Here is a 14,222-nt window from a genome sequence, read left to right as displayed (position 1 = left end):
CAAAAGTTTGTAAAGATGTTGATACTGGTTTGTCAATGCCAAAGTAGCCGGGCACTAACTAAAAGCTAAAAGTAGCTAAACACTTTTAAAAAGCTAAAAAAAAAATAGCTACAATGTTAGCTAAAAGAAGCAAAACACTAAAGTAAAGGGAGGAAAACGCTTGCTAACAGCTAATAGTAGAGAGTTAAGCTAAAAGTAGCAACTAGCTAATTTAAAGCTAAAGTAGCTGGAAGGTAGCTAAAATAGCAAAAGGCTATTTAAAAGTAGGAAGAGGCTAGCTAGAACTTGTACAAAGCTAGCTAGAAGTTGCAAAAATCTCAATTGAAACTAAATATGGCTAGCTAGAAGCTATAAGTATAAAAAGTCTAGGTAGCAACAGAGAACTGCGCCTCTTCTTTTCATCACTGAAACATTTGAAATAAATCCTGTGAATCTCTTCAAGATGGTAGAAGACCTTAATCTCTTGGAAAACCACTAACACTGCGCTCATGAGCGCCGAAGGAACGCGACTGACTGAATTTTATTTATTATTATTTTCTTTTTTGTTGCTTTTTGTTTCTTCTCTTTAATCTTTATTTACCTCACTTTATTTTTTCTATTCGAAGTTGCATTTGTACTGTTCAGTGACGAAGTTATAAAAAAAATGTCTAGCTAGCAGTAAAGGCAAGACTCCAAGTAGCAAATTGTTAGTTAAACCCTAAAAAAATACTAGCTAATAGCAAAGAGAAGCAAAAGGCTAGCTAAAAGGTTTTTGTTTTCTAATGACTGCATCAAATCAGTTGTGAATAAAAGTAAAACTTTAGCTAAAAGTAGCATAAAAAGATGAAAATAGAAACTGTAACTGAGACATATTTTATATTCATTTTTTTAAAAAGTATAAAAACTGCAAGAAGCAGACGTGTCAGCAGCTGAACGAGCCGAACGTTTTCATGTATGAAGCGTGAGAATGATGCAGAGTCTGCAGGAGTAGATTGATTGCAAAGAGGCGGGAAAATAAAAAACATTTACCGCTCACACTTTGTTTGTTTGTTTGTTTGTTTGTTTGGTCTGAATACGTTTGTGTTTGCAGGTGTGGTGCCGCTGCCCGACACAGCCATAGACTTCTCCGATGTGCGCTCCCAGTCGTCTCGGATGAGCGAGCGGGTCGGTTCACTTTCTCTGTTTTTATTTAGTCTAAACCTCGATCCTTCCGGACCCGACTGTCCGGGTTTTTTTAAGACGCGAGAGTAAAGACGAATGAGCTTTGACGTGTTTATCTCCGTTTATTTCTATTTAATCTTGTGTAACTGCTGTTGTGATCTTTGTTCATTCGTGCAACGGTTTGGTCCTCAGTTTGAATTGAACTGGACCGGAGCAACTTGAATTAAAGAAAAGACGCTTCACTCCAAGCTCTGAGAATCCCTGACTTGTTTGTGATTTCAGAGCTGTGAGGGCTGGACGGTCTGCAGTCGCTGTGAAACTTACAGACCTCCCCGAGCGCACCACTGCCGGGTCTGTCAGAGGTGCATACGCCGCATGGACCATCACTGTCCCTGGTGAGAAGAGTCCCAAACCCCCCCTCTTTCTTATTTAACGTCTTCTCATCGTACTTGTCTCACGTTCTAGGATCAACAACTGTGTCGGGGAGTTGAACCAGAAGTATTTCATCCAGTTTCTCTTCTACACCGGTGAGGAAACAGAAAACTGCAGCGTGTACTCAGTCTGTTGTACTTTGACTTGCAAAGAGAGACGAACCCGGTTGTTTGGTTTGTTAGAAGTATAAAGAAAACAAAGCCTTTCAGATTGAACAACTTGAGGAGAAAAGGCTAAATAAAGCTGAACAGTTTTAGCAGCATTCAGACTGTAAAAGGTCTTGAAGGTTTTAAGCTCACGTTAACCAGCCCTGCTTCTGGCTTCCCTTGTGTTTTTTTCTCCAAAGCATAATTATTCAGGTTGGGGGGTAATATCTGGTCATCTGAAGGTGTTAAAGTCACCACCTGTTTTATCATAGCTCAAAGGCTAGAAAAGAAAACGGAGGAACACGCCAAAGGAAGGGAAAAATAATGTTTCTTTTTTTTTTAACAACGGTTCTGTGATGGACGCCAACCTTTCCAGGGTGAGCTCCTCATTTTGTTCAATGACCGCTGGATTTTAACAAAATAAAGAAATTATAGGATGTGACATCGGTTTAGTCGGTAGTGACGGTTCTTATGTTTGGATGTGTGAACTACGATGCAGAGCCCAACCGATATGAAAGTATTGGCTATTGCCGATACCGATTATTATCGGGAAAAGCTAATGCTCATAACCGATATACTGGCTGAAAATATTTTAGCTTAGTCCACCCCAAGACTCTAAACAGCTACTTTTAACCATGTTTGAAGTCTTGAAACAGTCTTCTTAACGTTTGGTCACATTTTCTATCCTCCACTATTCACCATAAAGTTATCAAGTGTGTTACAAAATATAAATTAAAGAAACACCTTCCTGTTCATTAAACAGTCAGTCACGTACGGTGAAGGTCTAATTAGGATTGACCTCAGCAGTTTGTTTTTCTTTGCAGAGAAGTAAATATTTCAGACAAACATGTATTTAATTGAGGACGACAAAGAAAACGTTACTAACTCTGAAATATTTTACTGCTACGTTAGATTTATTGTTCTGGATAAAGTTTTACAAGGTAATAGCCTATGCTCGGTTATCTAAACGTTAGCTTGTGAGCAGCTGGTTTTGGTTGTCAGCAGCAAACTGGTTGATCCACTCTGAGACGGTGCTATTTATAAGACTGAGCTGAATACAGCACCTCAGACTGAGGAAGTCCTTCAGATGAAAGACGAAACGTTTCTACAGTTTTTTGTTGTTTTGCTTTTTGTTTTTTGAATGTCCAGAGGACCAGATTTAACTTTTTTAGATTTTTCTACCTGGATTATTGAGCATGCATCAGGATGTTAGCTTGCTAACTTCAGAGGCACGTACCTAATGAAAAGCAGGTTGGAGGATTGAAGAGAATTAATTATTGTTGATTTGTTTTACAGATCAGTTAAAATAAACTTGCCATGCTCTGTTCAGCAAAATATGCTACACACTATCAGGCCTGTCACTATAACAAATGTTGCTGGGCGATTAATTGTCTCAGAAATTATTGCGATAAACGATAATATTGTTTGAAATTTGACAATAATTACTAATTATTGTCAAATTTAAGAAGGAATGTTTGTTCATTTGTTTTGAGTGTAGTACTTTTTTCGACCACTGGATGGCAGTATAAGACTGTTTGAACGAAAGGATGGATAGTGAGGGAGCGAGCAACGTGTCTCTTTAAGAAAAATGAGAGGGAGGCCCCTTGACGTGACATGGGCTGTTTCTCTTCAGTTCTCAAAATGGCGGACGCTCGGTGTGGTTTGAGCTCTTTAGCATTTTTCACACAAAGCTTTTTAATAAAAAAAAAAATCAGTAAACAAGTTCTCCGCTTCTTTTTGCAGAGAAAAAAAACTTTTTACACGAAGACACGAGTTTCAACCGTGAATTTTGGAGCTTCGACAAGACGGAGGTTTTTTCACGATGTCGGCCTGTTAGCTTAGCTTCTCAGCTGAGCTGCTTTTAACGATCCAAAAACGTGATTTTTGGATCGTTAAAACAGATTTTAAAGAGAAAGGGAGGGGTCAGTGAAGAGCACCAGAGTTGAACCTTTTGTCATCCAGTGTCTTCAGTAGAAAGAGACGCAAAGAAACGATAAAGCCGATGAAATGAAAATGAGGTCGATAATTTTAATTTATTATGCAATTAATTGATTTATTGTTTATCGCGACAGGCCTACACAGCATTGCTCGCTGCTTCGGCTGCGCTGAAAGTGAAACTTAAGTGAACGGCCTTGACTTGAAAGTAGTCTTCATGCGCCCTCTGCTGGATACATTGTACAGTTGCATCTTGTGCAAGTAAGGACACGGCTTGTTCCCAATGTTTATATAATAATAATAATAATGTCATCACAATGTCAGCACTGTATGTTTCCATACAATGGCGAAATTAGTCTCTGCATTTAACCCATCCACCACCAGGTGGTGCAGTGGGCAGCTATTGAAAGCGCCCGGGGGACATTTTGGGGATGAGACGTGCTGCCCAGAGACATCTGTGCATAATGGGGGAATTATCACCAATATATTCCCAAGCACCTATATCGACCTAAAATATCGGCCCTGTCAACGTATCAATCGGGCTCTGCTATGATGTGTTGAAAATAGAATAAGCTCTATATGAAGAAAAGAGCTCCATTTATCCCAGGAGGAGCCACTGGGTCCAGGTGTCTCACTCAGCCTGTCTTCCAGCTGCTGCAGCATCAAACAGAAGGTGTTCCAACGTAGAAGCAAACACGCTGCGACTCTCCTCAAATAAATTTAAAGCTCTCAGCCGGCCACCTCGATTGCAGGAACCACAAGCTGGGAACCTCATCGTGTCAATAAACCTTTAAAACACTAACATAACTCCTGAAGCAGATTGATCTGCTGCTGTGGTCTGCACTCCAACCCAAGCTCTGCTGTTCTGGTTGCAGGGATGGCCAGCCTGTACTCCATGGTCCTGGTGGTGTGGGCCTGGGTGTGGAGGATGCGGATGGAGAGGGAAGGAGACGCAGAGAAAGAAGGCGAGGAGACGCCCAGCAAACATCTGATCGTGTGAGTTCAGAGCGAGGGCGGGGAGTCCACCTGGAATCTGTTGAAGCTCCTGTCTCTGTGACTTGTGTTGTTGTTTCTGCCTCAGAGCTCATTACATCATCCTCCTGGTGGAGTCGGTGCTGTTCGGGGTGTTTGTCATGGTCATCTTCTACGACCAGGTAGGAGCTTGTTGTTAGTAAAGACTTCCAGCTGCCAGACGTCATCCAGGTGCGTTTATGGATCCGAAGCGTCTCGGCTAAGTTTGTGTTGGTCGCTCTGTTTATTTGTCGGATATTTAATAAAAACAGAGGATCCGAGAGAGGAGAGAAGCTTTTGTTTAAAACAAAAAAACACAAATCTTCTGACTAAAAACGTGAAAAGTTGTTAAAAGACGACATCGTGATCTGCTCTGACAGCTTCCGTGTTTTTCCTCAGCTGATCTCCATCATCACAGACGAGACTCCCATCGAGCAGATGAAGAACCGGCTGATGATGAAGGACAGAAGCTCCTCCTCCTCCTCGCAGCAGCCCCTCCACCTCCCACACACCCGGAAGCCGAAGCTGGCTCTGCTGCGGGAGGTCTTCGGACGAGGTGGGTTTGCGTTAGCCGCCCGGACGTTTCAGCTCAAACGGTTTGTTTTCACGCCTCTCTGCTCCTTCAGGCTCGGTCTTCAGCTGGCTGCTGCCCCTCCACTCCACCCCCCCGTCGGTCGGAGGCATCATCTACTCCGCTCTGCCCGACTACGACGTCTGATCTGCGACTTGTGAGCTAAAAAAAAAAAAAACTAAACAGTGTGCGTGTGTGAGAACGTGACTTTACCGCCTAAAAGGGTCTGACCTTTGACCTGAGGATGAAGGCAGAGTGTTTGTATTTATCAGATGAACGAGTGAATGGATTTTACCCTCCGGCGCCTCCACACCGAGTCCGACTTGGAGCTCATGAAAACCTTTTCACGGACTTTCTTGTGACAAGAGAAGATCTCCGGCCTCGTTGCATCCAGATCTGCAGATCTTTTACCAGCAGCACTCAGTTATTTCATATTTATGGCAAAGTTTGTGGACGCTGCGGTTTGAAAATGGTTTCAAACTGTTTTCCAGCACAAAACTTTGGGTTAGTGTTGGATACAGCGTCCGTAGAGCTCTCCGGATGCTAATATGGAGGTCGAAGTGCATGTAGACACTCGTAAGAACCAAACAGGAATATTTCAGCTGAAAGGCTGAATACAGCAGTTTTCATGTTTACCTGCTGATTATTATTATTATTATTGAGTTACAGCAAACCTCTAAACGCCCAAACAGACTCCGGTTTTAAACCTTTATGGGGATTTATGTTTACGTTGCTTTAAATTAGTTGTAAAACAGTAACTGCACGCTTAAATCCGATTACAGTAAACATGCCGTCGACCTGTCATGTTGAGCTGGAGGAACAGACGCACCGTCACGTGGTCATTCTTTGACTCGGAGCACCTTACGGTACCTAAACCACGGCAGACTTAACCTGTGGTCACTGATTTGGACATGTTGTTGCTCTTTGGTGTCCCCTGCCGTCTATTTTACGTTTTAATCATGGAAAGAACGCCTTAAAACTAAAAAAAAGTAGGGATGCACGATATTGGATTTTTGTCCGATATCCGATATATCGATATGTTTTAACTTATTTGACCGATACCCAATACCGATATTTTTCCCCTAGACTCACTTGCGGAGACTACATAGCGTTCTCTGCTGTGGAATTAAAATCCTACATTATTCTGCGTGATCTGTGTCAGTTTGGTCTGATGCCAAATGCAGGGGCTGAAAATGATGAAACACTTCAACTTGGATTATGTTTAATGTCAATTTTATTTATGACGTTTATTCTCTCTAACACAATAACACTCGAACAGTGCATATTTGTAAATTTTCACAAATCTAAACTCAACAACACGGGATGTCATAACAGCGCCTTTTATATCGATGAGTTGATGGATTGGCCGATGTCCGATATTTAACTTTATCGCTAATATCGGCCGATACCGATACCAAGCCGATAATATCGTGCATCCCTACAAAAAAAATCATAAATTCAAGAAGCAGAAGTCCAATAACTACACCTAAATGCTTGATTATGTAAAACCCAGCGTCCATATTTATAATAACCTGCAGCTGCATGCTGAAATGAATTATTCAAGCTACAAAAAGTTGCATTTGCAGTTCATCCAGTTCCTTTTTTCCTCTTGAAAAAGTTTATTTCTCAATAAAATATGACAAAAATATGTTAAAATACAAGTATTTTCAAAAAGTGTGACTTTGTAGCAGCTTTTCAATCAAATTTAAGTGATGGAGTGTCGAATTCAATGGATTAAATGATCTAAGAGAAAATATTAGGTGGAAAACAAAAGGAGGAAATGCCTCAAATCATGGCCTGAATAAAGAACTTAAAATGGATTTGACAAAATATCCTCAGGTAAAACTTAAAGAAAGATTTCTATGAGATGTAAAACAAAAAAAACTTTACATTTTAGTTAAATTTATTTATGTTTAAGTACAATTTATTGAAAAATGCTTTTTTAAAATGTTTAAAAGCTACTGGAGATGATGGACCAACCCAAACTGATATAAACAACAAAAGACAATTTATCTTTTCATTTTTCGTTTCAGATCAGCCACCTGAGCGCAACATTATCATCCAAAACACAAAATATTGCTTTAAAATTTAACCACTAAGACTTTTAGCTTTACAAGAAACCAAAAAATAGTCAAACGTTCATCAATCTAACAAGTCCAAGTTGATACAAACCGTCATGACGTACTAAGAGTTTGTTCCCCTCAAACAGAAGTCTGTACATTTTATTACGTTTTTACTCCTATTCATTCATTTTTTTCAATACTGTGTTTAGTTAAAGTCCAAAACTTTGACATCTTACTTATTAAAACTATTACGGTTACAAATGAAATTACAGATGAATAAAATAGACAGATGGGCATGAAGGGATGTAAGTCAGGTCCTCTGGACAGATTCAAAAATTTAAAAAATGTTTTTAAATTGTTGAAGCGTTTCATCTTTTATCCAAGACTTCGTCAGTCTGAGGAGCTGCAACAAACTTAGTCTTATAAATAGCACTTTCTCATAGTGGATCAACCAGTTTGCTGATGACATCCAGAACTAGCTGTTTATTTCTAGTAGTACGGTAGAGTGCGGTAGAGTGCGGTAGAGTGCGGTAGAGTGCGGTAGAAACGTTCGGTCGTTAGACTGATGGTCCTCCTTTTTACACGTGAACAACTTATCCTCCGTCTTATCAAAGCTCCAAAATTCACGGTTAAAACTCGTGCCTTTGTGTGAAAAGTTGTTTTTCTCTGCAAAAAGAAGCTGAGAACTTGTTTACTGATTTTTTTTTAATTTTATTAAAAGCTTTGTGTGAAAAATGCTAAAGAGCTCAAAGCACACCGAGCGTCCGCCATTTTGAGAACCGAAGAGAGACAGCCCATGTCACGTCATGGGGCCTCCCGCCCATTTTTCTTAAAGAGACGCTGCTCACTCCCTCACTATCCATCCACCTGTTCAAACAATCTTGTACTGCCATCCAATGGTAAAAAAAAATGTACTACATGCAAAACAAAACAAACATTTCTTCTCAAATTTGACAATAATTAGTAATTATTGTCAAATTTCAAACAATATTATCGTATATCGCAATAATTTCTGAGACAATTAATCGCCCAGCAAAATTTATCATCGTGACAGGCCTAGTCTGACAAAGTCTTGGATAAAAGACGAAACGTTTCAACAAATTAAAAAAAATATATATTTTTTTAATCCGTTCAGAGGACCTGACTGAACTTATTTTTCTACCTGGATTATTGAGCATGCATCAGGATGTTTATGACCCTTAAACTACTTGTTTTTTACCTTTTACCTTTTTAAATGGAAGAATTGCTTTCTAATATTTGCACACTCACACCAAAGTACATTTTCATGATTCTCTTATACCTCAGTGAAGGGACTTTTCTTAATTTATTTATTGTTTGTTACTGTTTAATGTTTTTAACTCTACTAGTTGTGTATTTATATGTGACGGGGAGAAGTTGCCTTTGTTTGCTAGCCTGGTTCCGTCTTTTTATGTAAAATAGACTTGTTGGATTTGTTGCGGGAGAAAACTAACTGTGAATATTAATGTTATTTTCCTTTGTTAAAGTGGATCTTTAAAAAACATCAAGGTTTTAGTTTGTACTCCGAATTATTAACTGAAGTTAAACTGTTTAACATTTGCAAGTGGGCCCGTTTACAACTCGCTGCAGCTAATTACGTTAGCTTTAGCGTTTTCATTCTTACGCTAGCTGCTAGCATTTCAGGTTTATTTGATAAACGTCTCCAACTTGCATTCCTGTTTTAATTTATAGATTTTTAATAAACCTTTCTAGTCTACTTTTACTTTTTTATTTTATTTTTAAAACTACAAAGTAACCGTTAGCTAGCATTTCTAAAGTAATCGCCTGTTGCTAACTACTAGTATTCCTAATTAGAGCGGTTAAATGTTTGTTTTCAACCCGCTTGTGAATAATAAAATTTAATTATTAAATTACAACAAGATGTACTAGAGGTTAAAAAATTATATATATTAATACTATTAAAAGAAAAACAAATCCTTTTTTATAACTAGCTAAAAATCCTAATCATCTGTTACATATGAGTTTCCTTACATCTGTGGCTTTTTACTGTTTTATGTTTACATTCTGTGTTTTATTTTATTTTATTTTTTTACAACTGTTGCACAAAAGTCATGTTACTGGAATAAAACTACTGAAAATTAAAGTTATGGAAACGCTGCTGGTCCAACAGTGTTTGAGCAGCATTTTATCTTTTTTTGTTTTATGTATATTTATTGTAATTTGGGTCATTTCTTCCTTGAAAATTTAATAGATTTATTTTAAGGTCACCTTTTAATTTAAAGCAGTTAAATAAGCAAATGAGTAAAAATGAGATCTCAAAGTTAAAATGGGTGATTTTAGAAACAAAGGCAACTTCATCTCCCGGCGTGTGTTTTAATTATATTTTTTCAGGATTATTATTTTTGTATATAAAGTTATTTTGAACTAAGTGATCAGCCTGAGCTGAACTCAAGTGCTTTATTGAATTATGTGGATTAATCTGTAAACACGTCTTAAACGGAGCTGGTTGGACGACAGCATCGCTTTTAACTAAGAATCCCCTTTTCTTTTATCACATGCCTTTATCATAATCAGATAAAAATACATTTACTAAATTCTTTTTTCAATTAAATACTGAATACAGATGCTGAAAATGGGTTGGCACAGGAAAGACGTTATGAGAAACATGAGATTTTTCATGCGAACGTGTTCGTACAAACTGCGCTTCGTGTTTTTTTAACACTAGACCCAACAATTTTAACATGTTTATGTATATATTTTCCTTTATGGTTTAATATCTTAGATTAAAATCTTGTTTAAAAAAAAAACGTATTTTTTCCATCTTTTAGTAAATTAAGATGAGTAAATTAGTTAATGGTCCCTTTTAGAGCATAATTAAGATCCTGGCACCTTTTTTGCGTGGAAGTTTCTTGCCTTCGTAGTTTTACGGTTAATTGAAAGTTTGGAAAATTTAAGCAATAACCGAGTCATTTGTTTTAACAGATATCAGAAGTTTAGTCGCATTTTATCACCAAAAATACCACAAAACAACAGATTCAAGATGTTTTATTGTCCTTTCCCACCTTGAAATATTGAATTTTGTTGTTTTCCAAACCAAGTGGATGCTCAGACTTTTATTTATTAGAGAAACGATACTATTTTACTCTTTGACCTTAATTTGACCTTAACTTTTAATTAAAAAAACAAGCTAAGCTCCTTAAATAGCTTGCTTTTTTTATAATTGAACTTGTCTAATTAACCTGCTAGCCGTCACATCAGTTCAGTCTCTGTTGCGTTTTCTTCTCAGAGTGTTGGACGTTGTTGATTTGATTAAAAATCATCCGATCGGGGACCTCCAGGTGAGGATTTCTGGTGTGTGGACGCACGTTTATGAGGAGACGCTGCCTTATTAATATTAGTTCAGTTTTAAACAGGCTGATGGAGCTGAAGGAGTCACTGACTGAACTGAAACAGTTTATTTCCGAGTGTTTCTCATAACGTCTCCGAGCTGTGATCCGACCAGGGTCTGTTTCTTTGTGTTCCTGTTTTGTTCCATTGATGTGCAATGCGAAGGTTACGGCGTCTCTGAGGTATTTATTACCATTTTTATTATGGTCTGGGTGAAAAGAACCCTCGTTTGAGATGTTTTTACTAAAACGAGATTTTATCTGGACAACCAGCAGTTCAAACATTCCTTTAATAAAAATCAACCCACTGGGTTTCACTTCGTTAGACTCTTAAAAACATTTCAAAATCGTTTATTTTTTGTCCAGGTGTGTGTGTAATTATCAGGGTGCTGGTTTCCTCGGTCGACTCTACCGATGATTGCATTTGATCTGTTGATTTCTGTTTTGTTGATGGAAGCGCGCTCGTCGTGGTTACTGACGTTCAGTTTCCTCCGAGCCGCTCGTTCAGTAAAACTCCACTGAAGCCGAGCGCGCGCTCCCATCGCTGTTCGACAGCACGAAGGAATGTGTTGAAGCAGAAAGGCCTGAAACTAAATGTTGGCCGCCAGTCGACCAGCGAGAGCCGTGACCGCTCTTTGGGCTCCTTTAAGGTTACGTTCTATAAGAACTAATTCAGCTAGATCACATGTAGAACTATTAAACATTGAACCAATAAAACGTCTGTTTTAGTCAGAAGACCTGTAAGAAAAGTCTGGTCACATTTAAACAAAGTATTTTAACTTTGGGCTCGTCAGGTCGGCTGGTTGGCTCCGATGTTTAATCTCACGGCCTGCGAATAAAAACCCGTGAGTTTAATATCACGTGGTTTCTTTTTAAACCAGTTTACGCCTGAGTGATGTGTTCTTTCATGTTGCAGTCTTGAACCTGTGACCTGTGTTCTTCTTGATATGCTGCTCTGGTTCGTTGAAATAAAAACCGACGTCTTTTAAACTGCTCTGGTTCTTTTCGATGTTCCTCAGCGTGTTGTTCTCATGTTAATCAGCCGGACTGAATGAGGGGAAAATACACCGAAAGAAACTCCTCGTATAAATTTCACGCCAACATTGTTCAAAACTAGAGTCTGGATCTTCAATACTCCTGCCTCAGTGTTATGGTCCTGGTAGGTCCGGGAGTAAATGGCAGGATGCACAACATATGAAGTCCAGACGATCGTACAATTTAGACAAAACTTTAATTATCAATCACCTGAAACTGGGAGTCCCGATTAAAATAAACAAAGACGGAGAAGCCCTGAACCAGCCAGCAGTTGCCCGTCTGATTCGGGCTGCTCCCCTCGCCCTACGACACAGGAACTAACCCTACAACCAAAAACCATAAACACAGTGACGTCAGTAACTCCCAGTCCCAACAACAAACAGCTCAACGGTTTAGTGGCATGATGCAACCACAGGTACCTCAGACAGGAGCTTGGCTGGAGCGAAGAGACACCAACCATCAGAACGACATCACTCCATGGGCCTCCCTCGCTCCTCCAGCAGGTGGAGCTTGGTCCTTTTAAACTGCTTCTAGCCAATCAGCTGTTCAGAGAGAGCAAATGGGTTAATTAGACACACAGTTGACATAAATGACACATGGACACGTCACACTCAGTAATAGCAGTTCAATTGCAAGAGCAATAGCCCTCCTCTGCCTCAGGAGTCCTTCCAGTCCTACCAGTAGACCGCTTCTTCACCCAGTTTGAGGACGATTCCACAAGAAGCACCGACAACCTTGCAGCCACCTTGACACTGGCGGCGTGGAACATACCCCATCCGTCCATCCTCTTTACCTGCTTCTACCTTTTTGGGTCACAGGGGTCACTGGTGCTCCTATCCAGCAGTCACCGTGCGAGAGGCGAGGGACACCCTGGACAGGTCTCCAGTCCATCACAGGGACACCCTGGACAGGTCTCAGTCCATCGCAGGGACATCCTGGACAGGTCTCAGTCCATCGCAGGGACACCCTGGACAGGTCTCCAGTCCATCACAGGGACACCCTGGACAGGTCTCCAGTCCATCACAGGGACACCCTGGACAGGTCTCCAGTCCATCACAGGGACACCCTGGACAGGTTTCCAGTCCATCACATAGAGACAAACGAGACAAACAACCATTCATTCTCTCTCTCACCTAGAAACAATTTAGAGTCACCAATCAGTCTAACGTGCATGTTTTTGGTCTGTGGGAGGAAACTGGAGTGTCCGGAGAGAACATGCAAACTCCACCCAGAAAGATCCTGGACCGGGATTTGAACCGGCACCTTTCTCGCAGAGAGGCAACAGTTCTACCAACCGTGCCACCGAACACGACCCACTCAAACTCGACGTCCCTGGCCTCTGCCAAGGTGTGGCTGAAGTTCTCTGCTGGATATGAGTTGACGATTCAAGCATTTTGCCAGATGTTCCCAGGAAATCCTCACTACGTGTTTGGGTCCACCAGGTCTGTTCAGCAGGTGACCGCTCAGCTCCTCTTTTCTCCGAGTGTCCAAAACATACAGGCACTGATGACATAACTACAAAATCTATCATCAATCTGTGGCCTAGAGTCCTGGTGCCACGTGCACTCATGGACACCCTTTTGTTTGGACATGGTGTCCGCACATTACCAGTTTACTGCAGCTGGGGGAAAGGTCAGACCAGATGCACCACCACCGACCCTGCCTCAGACCTCCAAGGACCTTTGGGCTTTGGACAGTAGGGTTGGGCGATGATCATCAGCCATCATCAGTCCAACTACCGGTGATGTGTTTTTTTGTTTTCTTTTAGAAGCAGACCAAGGAATCTCCATGTTTCATTTTGCTGTGGAAGTTTGTGACTAACGAGAAAACAAAGTCACAAATGACTTTGGTTTTACAACAAAGAGATACTCAAAGGTTTTGGAGCAGGCAGCTCTGAGCTGAAATTAAAAGATACGAATTTATTACGTCAAGAACGAACACGTGGTTAACTTCGATGTCCTTATTGTCCCAACAAAGGACATTTTTAAAGCTGGAACCTGCAGATAAAGTATCTTTGAACAACTTATTTTCCTGATGTAGTACAGTGCGCTGCAGAGCAAGAGTGCTCAGAGAAGCGTCGATATTTAAAGGGAGTTCTTCCTTTCCACTGTCGCCTTTGTGCTTGCTCAGGATGGGAGACCAAGTGAAGATTCAACTGAAGCTGAGTAACAAAGTAGTGAAATCTTAAAACATATTTTTCTGCAGCAATCTGATGAAATCTCATATTTAGCCACTAGGGGTCAGCATCTGTAGTAATTTTCACTGAACCATTGCTCAGCAGGCCAACAGTTATGTCTGGCAGCTGCCCTAGTTTTAAAAAATCATTCTTAATCTGTAGAAAAGAAAACGCATGCTGCAAAAACAACAAATGTTTGAGCTCAGACATTAGGATAAATCTAAATTGTGCCTGTACAATAATAAGAGTTAGCCTTTACTACTTGTTTTTAATCAACCATTGCATTTTGTAATTATGTTTTGAATAATAGTAAACACATACAAAGGTGTAAAAAAAACCTCACCCAAC

General features: G+C 40.0%; 1 protein-coding gene across 1 annotated transcript; it reads left to right on the top strand.

Annotated features, from left to right (window-relative positions):
* Positions 1-1,062: 1,062 nt before the first annotated feature.
* Positions 1,063-5,450, top strand: zgc:77880 (zf-DHHC domain-containing protein; the record flags this gene model as incomplete). The annotated part of the gene is made up of 7 exons (XM_037680183.1): positions 1,063-1,143; positions 1,423-1,535; positions 1,606-1,667; positions 4,529-4,649; positions 4,735-4,807; positions 5,064-5,220; positions 5,291-5,450. Coding segments are annotated over 7 exons (699 nt in total), but the record flags the coding sequence as incomplete, so codon positions are not given.
* Positions 5,451-14,222: the final 8,772 nt, after the last annotated feature.

Source organism: Nematolebias whitei, chromosome 1 (genome assembly GCF_014905685.2).
Source record: "Nematolebias whitei isolate Nwh7 chromosome 1, NemWhi1, whole genome shotgun sequence".
NCBI lineage: Eukaryota > Metazoa > Chordata > Actinopteri > Cyprinodontiformes > Rivulidae > Nematolebias > Nematolebias whitei.
This window is presented reverse-complemented; position numbering and strand designations above follow the sequence as displayed.